We start from the raw sequence: 11,913 nt of genomic DNA, 5'->3' as shown, positions 1-11,913 counted from the left end.
TACAACATGTTCTGCGCATTGCTTTTTCCTTCTTCCTCGTGCGGACGAAGCGATATCTATGGATGGGGTTGTGGCCTAGCAGCATCCCTAACCTCAAACCCAGTTTGACAGCGCGGTACTAGTGGCTAAACTACTTACAGCAAACGTACAAGCTATCACTTAACAAGCGAAGGAATTTACAGATTTATTACAGAATTTTCGGATACCGCTGCCGCTGCTCCGAGAGGTGTTGTGTTGATTCGTTATGTTGGTTTTGCTATTAATAAACAATAAACAACCGAATCCATGGTTTTGTTGCGATTAAAATAGCTGTGCAAACGTATCGCAGCCCCAAAGGTTCCGGCATTCGTTGTGACTGCGCCGTTGCTACTGCTGTTAAGACTCTCTTGGACACCTTGGCATTACGCTCATGAATCATCTACAACAGTGCTCCTAACTATGTACCTAGCTCTGGCACTTGGTTAACATTCCTCTTCCTACTAGCTAGTCCTATGCGGTCGGGTTGTTTAGATCGTTTAAGCTACATGTGCTCGTGTACGTAGTTTTTAAACATATTCTAATTTTTCATCCGTCTGTCGTCCGCTGTGTTGGTGTGTTTCACCCGTTGTCTCATATGATCAATCGACTAATCAGCATCAATGTTTTGCTCTGTTTTTCTTTCTGTGTCTTTGTGTGTTTTGCAGACATGTTGAAAGTGGAGTGGAGCGATACCCTGACGGCTTTTAAGCGCTACAGATCTAGAGGAGAAAACATTGAAACATGGAAATGTGTTGAACGATAAGTGTCTCTCGATCGCGAACTTTTAAGTCGTGGGTGTGAATATTCGTGTCTTGGAGGCATTTATTTTAGACTACTTCTAAAGCTAAGCGAACGGTTCCCGCTATTTAAGTAGTAGACATAGTTTATTCATTCTTCTGTATAGTTCTTCATTTTCGCTACTTTAATAAACTTTTTTTTGTTTGGAGTACAAAACATGCAACTGGAAAACCTTCCCTACACACAAGACATTAACAATAAACGGTTTCATTGGCACATTAAGACATAACGTCTCGAACTTCGAGCGTACAGGGACACAACATTTCGAATCAAGTCCCGGAATCGACTCGAACTATACAGTGTTAGAATCTAACGATTCTATGGAATTGTTGCCACCGGTGCCACATGTGCCGCGCACTTGCAGTCTAGATTAAACAGAAGCAAAGATTCTGCAGGGCACCACCAGAGTCACGGTTCTGATTGCGGCTGGCTCTCACCGCCACAACCGCCTGCGTAGGTTCTGTTTCGCGGACATCCTCACCGTCGATGGAAGTACCATTCGCAGCTGACGTCCGGTTGGACTCACCGAGACAGGAAATCAGTGGAATGGTCGATGGTTTACCCGGCAGGGTCACTATACTGCTGCTTTCGGTTGTGCTCGGATGTACCTGTGACATCTCTTCCACAGCTACAAACACGTGCACACACCCACACAGTACATCGTACGTGCAGAGGAGCAGAATAGAGGGCAAGATGTAAGAACTCATACGACAACAAGGATTGTTTTAGTTACAAAACGTAGAAAACATCACTGGCACGACAAACATCGAAAAAAGTTAGCTCGAACGATGAACAGTTCGCAATGAATATAGGGGTGAAAGGTGGTGAAGGTGCCTTAGTGCCCAGTTCCTTGCAGTGCTAAACCCATTAATATACACAAACCAAGTGCTTCGGTGGAGAATAGAGTACGATCCTCCATCCTACTAAAACGACCGGCCAGTCAAATGGTGCGCTCTAGAACACCAGTAAACCTTCACTTGAAGAATGCATAACCTCATTGATCAAAAACTTTCCCATCCCGACGACGCTATCAACAAAGAAAGTTTTGCAAGAGATTCGTTCTTCAACAAAAAAGGGAAACTGCGTCGAGGACACAGGTGACTTCCTACCAGATTGACGCTTGGGACCGAACAGAACTGACCTGACGACACATGTTCGGTGGAATGCTGAAATCTTTTATAATTTTTTGTTGTTCTAATCGTCCCCTTAAAGTATCATGAGTGCAAACAGTGTTATAATGGCAATAATGATCGCGATAACTGTAACATAGTCAATGCTGCTATTAGCCAAGCCATAAGTACATGCAAGAACAACATGCTGCGGTTGCACTAAGCTACTGCTGCTACTTTTGCGCTTTGTTACACCACCGCCGACTGAGCTGTTGCTGCTGCTGCTACTGCTACGGGAGCTTTCACCGTATCCACGATGTCGTATCGGTCGATCACCATCAACATCCTCAAGCGAGCTTGGCAACTCCGCTTCTAAACGACGCCGTTCCTCGTCCAATCGCTGCAACTCTTCGAACGTTTCGACTGGAGGATCATCGGTGATCGATTCACTCACCACAGGCTCATTCTGTTGTACCTCCTCTTCCGACGACTCGTGACCACTTACGTCCTCGATGAAGATCTCCGGTATCTGTAGCACACTGCGAAACGGATAGTACCCATTCCCACAAGGTCCAATCTGTACCTCGTTAACAAACGTCACCTTCCGCTCGATCGCACCACCACCGCTCGCAAACTCTGACCCAAAGTCGTTCAAACTAACGTTTCCCGAGTCCGTCGTAGTTGAGTCAACGTCGGCCGCCGTTGTTTCTTCCAGCTCCTCGGCCAAATCTTCATGGATAGTGTCCAGACTGTGGTGGAGATGATTGGTGAAGCTGCTGCGCAGATAGAAGCTTGCAATCGATGCTTCTTCCTCCAGGCTCGTAACAGTCTCAACGGTGGTGTCGTGCGGTTGCGTGTCAGAAGGAGGGGTAATATTGGTGGTGTCGGTGAAGGTGTTGGTGGAAGTGTTGATGGTGACATTCTTACAAGCGATGCTATTAGTAGCAGAAACAACGCAAACACTCGCCACAGTGCTAGTGGTAAGGTGGGAAGGGTTATGGAAAGGGGCAGTGGGTACGGGTACGGAAAGGATCACGCCATCCCCACCATCATGCTCATCGGTCTCGGTGGGATGGTGTTTGGGGGTAGCTTGGGAGGGGTTGGGTTTGGCACACGACAACGAAAGCAACGATACACGGGCGGCATCGGATGCTTCCTTACCTGTCGGTGTTGGGCTCTTGATGCCGAAGATCATGGCAAGCTCTTCAGACGAGTTGTACTGCGATTCGGTGTCGGATGGTGTCAACCGCACGGATGACACCGGTGGCGAACGGGACGGTTTCGTTCTTCCCTCACTGGACGGGGACGTACTCGAGCCACGCTGGCCACGTTGTGTTTCGCTCGCAATAGACTTTGGACCACCGGCGCTCTGGGAGGAGGACTTCGGAAAAGGATCGGTTTCGCTGGAGGATTTCGGTTCCGAGACACGATCACTAAGCTCAGTTTGAGAGCTGGCGGGCATCTTCTGGGTTGCGTTAGTTTCTAGCTCGATACCGCACTCCTTCATGATCAGGTCGATCTCTTCCTCGGTGGACTTTTTGTCCGTGTCCGACTCGAACGGTTTGATGCTCTCGACCAGATTGTCGTAGTCACGCTCGATCGATGACCTGACACGCTCATCACGCTGATCATCTTCAGCTTCCAGCTCACTTAGCTGCTCCTGGCAGCGTTTGCTGAGAGCCTCGAAGCTTCCTGCCGGTGTCAGCTGCTGAATCAGACCATCCAACACTAAGGTCTCGTTCGTTACGGGTGGTTCTACAATCATAGGCTGCTCTTTGGAAACTACCTTCGTGACTACTTGCTCAACTGAACTTGCTCGTTCTTCGTTCTGCTGAACATTCGATTCCACAGTAACAACAGCAGCAACCGCGTTCTTCTCCTTCTTGGGCGTTTCTTCTATAACATCACGCAACATCCGCTCGCAGTATTTGGCCGCTTCAGCAACCTCGTCAATCTCCTTCGGTGTAGTACTTAGCTGTTGCTTTGCCGGTACTATAGCAGTAGCAACAATCGGAACGGAAGCTTTGTTAGTTGGAGCAATCGTCTTGGAAATGGTGCGAGTTCCTGCCGTCTTCACTTCCGGGCTTGTACCACTCGATACGGATTGTGTTTCCTTGCGAAGCTCGGCCAAATCCGCTCCCAGCTTCTCGCTTGTAGATTGTGCTTCCAGTGCGATCGCATTCAAGATCTCCTCAAATTCGGCCTTATGCTTGGCGCCTACGATTACGGGTTCAGTGCCAGATCTGGGCCGGGGTGTTGGTGTTGATGCCGTACTACTTCCCTCTGTCACGCCGGGACTCTTTGGGGGACTACCCGAAGTGCTCGATTTCAGCGTCGATGGCAGATTGAATACTGCGCCGCGATTCTCTTTCGGTGGAGTCGTTCCACTCTTCGGTCGTACTGTAACCAGCTTCTCTTTCGTTGGTGAAGCGTCTTTCGGTTTTGGAGCGATCTCCCGACCGTGCGTCGTGGCTTCCCGTAGACTCTTTGCGTACAGCTCAATTTTGTAGTAGTCCTCCAGGTTACCTCCGGACGGTTTGGCCGCATCGCGCTGTATCTGGCTGTAGATATTTGAGGACAATGATCCGGTGGATCGTTTGTGACGCGAATCATCCGACCCGCTGCTAGTGTTGCCGCTTTGCGTTGGCTGGTGTCGTACGCTAGCACGATCGATACAAGCCAGCAGATCTTTATCTTTACGCAGCTGTCGGAAAGCAAGGTCATCTGCAACTAGATCCGGGGATCGTTGTGGTTGGAAGCGTGGTTTGGTCTGCTTAACAGGGGCCTGCACTGTCAGATAGTCCGTGCTTGGGGACGGTGGAATCGGTCCAACAGGAATCCCAAATGGTGGTTGTGTGTCTGGTGCTTTGATTGAGCTATTCGCGCGTTTGATACTGCGATAGCTAAGATCGTCTAGTTGAAGATCCGGCTCTGCCTTTGCACGCTCCTCCTCAGCTTCTGCGTCATAGCGATAGTGACGCGATCGTTGACTGAATCCGGTCGGTGTGGGAAGATCACGTCGTTCGGCCCGCTCCAACAGATCCTCATCACTCAACTTGAGGCTCTTGTAGATCGCTTCCAGCTCGTTGATTGCCTCCTCTAGGTTCGCCGATTTACGCTTGCGAGCTAGTTCTTCCTCCGAACAAGAGTTTCTCTTGGAAATAGTACGCATCGGTGGAGCTGGTGGTTGTTGGTGCTGGTGTTGATGCTTATGATGATGATGATGGTGATGATGATGCTGGTGCTGCTGATGGTGGTGATCTTCACCGTATCGTCGATATCCATGCGAACCATGAGGCTGGGCAGCACCTTGGGCAACCGTTTTTGCCACATGTTCTTCGTACTTGTTGGGCCCATTCGACTCTGGAGCTGTTTTCATCTTGACCTCATACAACTTTTCGTTTGATTTTGCCTTGCTTGGATTCTCCGCTGTCTGCCGAAGGTACAACCGTCCACTGATAATGTTCTCCGTCTCACCCTCCGCATTCTTCGCCTGCTTATCGTCCAACAAACTGTCGAGCTCTCGCGTCAGCTCCTGATTGCGGAGGTTCATTATCTCCAGTGCTCGCGAGGTGGACACGGAGCGCGAAGAAACTGCTGTTCCGGCTACACCTGGTCGTCGTTCCGTGGCACGGCCTCGACGTGTCTGGGAACCGTTCTGTTGTTCCTCCTCGATTCGACGCCAAAAAGCGGAAGCTGACTGTTGCGGAGTGCGCGATCCACCTCCACCGACGGAATCGGAACTGTCTGCACGCAGAGAGCGGGACGAGGATCCAACACGGCCAATCCCACCGGTTGGGGTCGGTGTGCTAGTGTACGCAAGTGAAGATTCACTTCCCGTCGGTACGGGTTCGGGTAGCTTCGGTTCGTACGGTTCGAACGTACGATCTTGTATCTGGATTGGTTTGCGTGATCGAGGCGTTACATCCGTAAGGTAGCGATACTCTACCGAGTGTTGTGGAGGTGTTACGGGTAGTGTTGCATGGTAGCCCTGTTGCTGTTGTTGCTGCTGCTGATGCTGATGATGCTGATGATGATGGTAAGCAACACTAGAAGGTGGCGTACTTGGCGGCTGAATGGTGTTCACAGGTGGTTGCTGCTGTCGCGATATGTAACGCTGTCGGTGCTGCTGTTGCTGCTGCTGCTGAACCTCTGCTGGCTGCACAGAAGTAGCCCGTGGTGGTGTCACCGTGTGTGAACTGGATAATCCCGCGCAGGGTGGAGTACGCTGTACAGGCTGCATAGCTGCACCCCAGAGACGATCCTCACTGTTGCACTTTCCATTCGATTGCCAGACACTACCCGCACCAGCAACTTGATGGTAACGATCGAACGCATACGACACGGGTCGTGCTTCGTTGGTGTGACCTATCGTAAGCCTTCGCTGTGGATCACGCGGTGGAATCGGCGGTGGACTACGTATAGCGTCACGCATCGAGCTTGCCTTGCTCTGGATGTAGAAACTGTTTTCGTAAGTAACAGCCTGTGGGTTAGTGCCGTGGGATTGTACCGCACCGCTCATTTGGTGTGCATAACTCGGTGAATTCGATTGGTAAACGTGATGCGGAACATTGGTGAGACTGGAGGAGTTGCGCAGGTTCATGTGAGCTGCCGGCTGATGATGCGGAAGATGCTGATGATGCGTATGGTGATGGTGCGGATGCCGCCGGTAGTTGACATCCATCGACTGGACACTTCCGGCGTGCACCATGCTCGGCGAAATTGGTTGTGTATGCCACCGACTAACAGCCGGCCCTGGTACAACCGCACCACCTTGTGGACTTCCACCATCGTCTCGCGACATTCGCTTTAGGTAACGCTCGGTGCGTGCCGTACGAGATTTGCGGTGCGAACCGGCACTGTGGTTGCCCAAACTGTCGTCACTTCGGAAGCGCGACATCGACGAAGATCGGTGTGATTCTTCATCGCTTGACGACTGACGCTCCTTCGAGTGTTTGCTCGCTCGGTCTGTCTTGCGCCCACGTCGATCAAGCGATCCGTTCGAGGCAGGATACCTATCCATTGAGTTAATCGAGTCACTTTCCCGGAATCCATACTGATTCTGGTGCGATTGCTGCGGATGTAGCTGATGGTGTGATGAAACGTTGTGCTGCTGATGTTGCTGATGCGGAGGACTAATAACGATGTGATCGAAACCCGCACCTACGACCCGGCTCGATCGTTTCTTCCTTTTGCCATTTAGCGTGCTCTGACTCTTAACCGGCACGAAGCCCGCCTTCCGGTCCTCCTCCGAGCTCGAGTCCGTCTCAATGTCCTTCTTCTTCTTGCGAAACAGACTGCCTAGGGACCATTTCTTGTCCTTGCCGTCCTTTGATTTGTGTGACGTTGGCGTTGCCTTCTCCATGGCTTGCTGTTTCTGCTGCTGCTGCACATGAGCCGTTATGTCCTTTGGCAGCGGTAACTGTGGCCTCCACGGGGATGCCGTCTGAACAGTCTGCAGAGGAGAAAGAGGAGAACACACGGTATAAAATAAACAGTCTTAAATGATTTTTTATGGAAAGGAATGAAACTGGACTGGGAGGCTGATTGTGTACATATCGTATTGCTGTGAGGCCCACTCCCGCTCCAAGCTCGAATGGGAATCTAAAAATAAGTTCACCGTAAACCATCCTCCAAGAGACTGTTCGATTGATTTTTTCCCATACCCAGACAACCAGTTACTTAAACGTTCGATTTCGTTTCGCTCAATCGTTATCGTTTCTTGCCAATTCAGGTCCAAAGCGACCATTGCTAACTACAGCCATTTAAAGACGCATTTAAGCTTTCACCTGCTTCACGACCCTATCGGACCTTATGGCAAACTTAGACGCATCTAACGCAACGTCCTATCATGAAGGGTTGCGGTCTTATGGTTTGTATCTTTCCTAACAACCAAGCAAACACACTACACGTCTATCAAGAGATTAGGTAATGGACCACAACCCTCAAGCCGAATCGATACCCGTACTCGGACAACAATTGAATCACCGGAAAATGCTCCATTCAATCGACCACTTCCATCCGCTCCGCCGCTGTTGAGCCACGCTGTAAACAGCAAACGCAACACAAACCGTTTACGCATTCCGGGCACAATTAATTGCCAGCCATTTGGCTACGATCTCAGTACGGCCACTAACAGATAAAACAAGAAGAAGACTGTGGCCATTTTCATCCATCCACGGGATTGATGTTCTTTTTCCAAACAACCAGCCGGACCTGGCGGACGAAATTGTTTTGATTTTGCCTCTTCGCAGTGTGCACATTTCGCCGGGCCGAGGTCTGGTGTGAGTCGTCATTTCGGAGTGGCGAACTATTTTTATCGCACGCGGCACGCCAATCGGTTGGCTGGGTTGATGATTAAGGGCAGGAGCGTATGTCCCAACGCGTCATCATACAACACGAGCCTACTCCCACGAAAAGGATGAAACGTTCAAGCAGACACAAACACAAACGGTTGGATAAGAAAATGGACGAGCAAAAAGTATCTTGACACTAGCAAACGAAGATATTCGCGTATATCTTCGTTATATCAGGAAATGGATGATCTAAATGGACGACAGGTTTACTGCAGATCATCCTGATCGGTTAATTTTGGGCAGACCTCGTACGAAATACGGACAATTAGCGGGTTTCTCTTTGTACGACTTTAAACTCATCGTTTTACGCAACCTAAAGACTAGCGCCTGAATATATGCAATTTAGCGCTTATAGATTGAGCCACTTTCTACACATTGTAAGCATTTAGCTGTACGATAATTTCGTGTTTTACAATCTGTTAACAAACGATAACGAACACATTCACCTTGGCTCTTTTCTCGCCAATATTTAAAACAGTTCTACAAACACCCGGCAAAGGCTCCTGTGGCATTAGTGTGTTAAGTAGCGTAACGATTGTTTCCCTCCGAAAACAAAAACAAAAATAAAATCAATCCGGAACAAACCGGGCACTGTCAAATGGTGAATGCTGCCGGTAATGTGAGCTGCGTCGACAGAGCATTAAGAGCAGCAGCCTTAAGAAATGCAGTCAAGCGGTCGGATCATCGAGGTTAAATTTCGGCGTTTTCGATCTTTCGAACAACTCCACCAACCATCTTATCGCCCACCCCCCTGTTTCCCGAAACAATTTGGTAAGTGATCCAAACCGGCATCACTCCACACTCAAGTATGGCTCCCTCCTGCGTACGCTTGGGACGCTTGCGCAAAACACAACCCCCGGAGTGGATGGGGAGAGTTACTTGAAATGGCAATTGCTTAAATTATCCTTCACCCTTGGGGGCAGTTGGACCAGCAGTTGGACCCGGAGAACAAGAGTTTCGGATACCATCCCTTGAAGACACTCGACCCCGAAAAGAAAACAAACCCTCAAGTGCGGGTTACTGTTTGGCACTGGGGACCGACTTGATAAGGTAAAAGTAAGGAATAATAACGGGGTACGCGTACGATCACTCAACGTGACGCACGAGTGCGGTGTACTCCATTTAAATTTTTGGAGTCTGTTGTGGTTTTTTTTTTTTTTTTTTGTTGCTTCTCGTAACCGAGTGAGTACTTGTAACGCCCTTCCAGCGAGTGTCACCGTGCGAGGATCAACGGATGGGATGGGGTCATGATTCTAAGGGAGCTGGGAGCTGGTTTGTTATTCTCCTGGAAGCTGCTCCCTTGCCGTGGAAGGGCACGATTCAAGTTTTGTGCACGATTTCCCCATCGGCCATGCGTAGGTCACTGTCGGCCCGTTACGCATGACGCATCCCGTCGGTACGTGTCAATGTCAGCCCGATGATCATAATTATTACGTTTTGCGTTGGAGTTACGGGCCGACATTGCCAAACGAAACGTCAGAAATTGGACCAAGGCGCATCGCAAGTACCGCCCTGGTGATCGAGTGACGCAAGCACCCGTCTCCGCCCGTTAAACAATCTGCAACCGCGTTCTTGTATACGTTTACAACTTTTCGACCAGTTTCCTTCCCGCATGCTAGGAATGCATGCCCGATCGTACGGTGTCATTTTCGCAAGCGTGTCAGCAAGCCACTAATGTCCACTCACAGCAAATGGGGAAAAACGTCACCCGGGGATGCATCGCCAAAACTGTGCAAACGAAAGGCAAAAATGTTTCTGATTCATAGGCCGCACACTATCATCTGTTGCTGACACTTTTCACATCACCCAAGGTAGGGGAGGGCCTTGAAACCTTGAAAATTGAGTCGCCACCGCCGCGTCTTGGTCGAGATTTTGGTTCGGTACGAACGATCGCACACCAAAGCAACAATTTGGTTAGATCTATTTAGAGACGATTACGTGCGTGGGAATAGTCTGTGCGGGTGTGGATCACGTATGATGGGCGAGGTGTGGAATAAAAGGACACGACACTAGCTCATCCACCATCCGTGGCCGTTTACTCGATCCACTGTTTGGAGATCGATAGTACAGAACATCACCAGCAGCAGGAGATGCAGCTCAATGAATCTCAGAAACGTGATGACAGCTGAAGGAACAGTAATTTTTAACAGTAAACTTTTTAACACACAAACACTCTTAATACGATCGGTACGGGTCCCATCCTTTATACACTCCAAAAATCATCGCATTTTACGTTGCAGTTGATCTTACTTGAAATAAAACAAATGCTTGATTCGACATCTTCCCGCAGCGCTGGTAGTGACTTCCGCCAAACTGATCACGCACTTGTGCCCAAACACTCTCAAATATCACAGGACCAACAAATCACATGTTACCATCGACCGACCAACTGTAATGACTGTGTGCAGACCGGCGCGGGTGAACTACAAATGGCTACTAAACACACATCCCGATGTCCGCAGATTCACGCATGTATACACGGGCGCGCTCACACGACCAATTGGCACTAAACGCTGGGCATACTGTGCATACTACCACCGATGTATCAGCACGCGCGCGCGCTCGCGCCATCTGCGTGTGCGTTGCTGACCGCTGTTAGTGGTTGCGAATACGCGACGTAACTAACGCTATCTGCGCATCCTCCGTGTGAGACGCACCGTTTCGGCTACTTCGATTAGTGGATACGCAAATTTGCATACTTTCGTGCACGCGCGTAAGGGGAAAGTTTGACAGCAGCGACAACCACTTTGCTACGCGAAGGACGCTTAGTTGACATCGAACCATTCAAACCTCATAATCGCTTCACAATATCTCCATTATTGTGCAGTCAGTCAGTGCTAGTATGTGTGAGAGAGAGGGTGCGTTATCCTGCGATTGTGTATGAGCGCTCCCCAAAATAGAACAACAAAGAAGAGCACCCTGCAACACCCGTGCGACAGACCTAGCCTTCCGTTTATTTACATTAGCAGTTCATTAAAAATAGCTCCCCCCCAAGCATGGGAAGATCGGAAGCTGCCCTACCGAATTGGTTTGGCTGCGACAACCGGAACGTGTGTGTAGTAGGGTTTAGAGCTCCGAGCCGAGTTCAACGTTTTCAACGGCGACGGTTCTGTATGGACAGATGCTACGCCAAGATTCATGCACCTCGGTACCAGGCGGGAAGCAAAAGAAAAAAAAGGCACACAGCACAAGATGTATCCCTGTGTCGGACGTGGATGCAATGTTTATTTACCGCCGATTTCTACCAGATGGTACGGAAGTCGCATGACTGACCACAAAGACAAAGACATACGCATTGTAAACGGGGCGTTACAAACAAACATTAATTCTTTTCCTCGAAAGATGATTCTTGCTGGCCTCTGGAAACGCTGCGCTGAATTTAGGTCGAGGAAACATTCCAACTCCGACAACTCATCTCCGGCAACGGTTCTGAGGTTGTATCGATCGCTACCTCCATCAAGTAACTTACCCGCAACATCCATCGCTGGCCAGATGTGAGAAAATAAATACCCAGGTCCCAGGTCTTCTACTGATATTTACCTCGCAACCTTAATGCTTCCTTCCTGCCTGCCCTCGGCTGAAAGTGAGAGTCGAGCCGAGATCTGAATTTCGAGCAAGATGCGCTGGCCGCT

At 49.6% G+C, this 11,913-nt stretch overlaps 2 protein-coding genes across 3 annotated transcripts in view; one reads left to right on the top strand and one right to left on the bottom strand.

Moving 5' to 3' along the window:
- Window positions 1-10,593, bottom strand: part of LOC126561295 (supervillin) — a 137,323-nt gene extending 126,730 nt beyond the window's left edge. For both annotated transcript variants that reach the window (XM_050217339.1, XM_050217340.1), the window contains exons 1-2: window positions 10,532-10,593; window positions 3,087-7,380 (exon numbers count right to left, since the gene is read on the bottom strand). In XM_050217339.1, the coding sequence (XP_050073296.1) occupies window positions 3,087-7,380; window positions 10,532-10,561 (4,324 nt within the window). In that variant the 5' untranslated portion in view covers window positions 10,562-10,593. The remainder of the gene's footprint in view (window positions 1-3,086; window positions 7,381-10,531) is intronic.
- The window catches only part of LOC126562971 (eukaryotic translation initiation factor 4E1), a 436,138-nt gene that overhangs the window by 423,532 nt on the left and 693 nt on the right, over window positions 1-11,913 (top strand). The window lies entirely within an intron of this gene.

Source organism: Anopheles maculipalpis, chromosome 3RL, assembly GCF_943734695.1.
Source record: "Anopheles maculipalpis chromosome 3RL, idAnoMacuDA_375_x, whole genome shotgun sequence".
Taxonomy (NCBI): Eukaryota; Metazoa; Arthropoda; class Insecta; order Diptera; family Culicidae; genus Anopheles; species Anopheles maculipalpis.
This window is presented reverse-complemented; position numbering and strand designations above follow the sequence as displayed.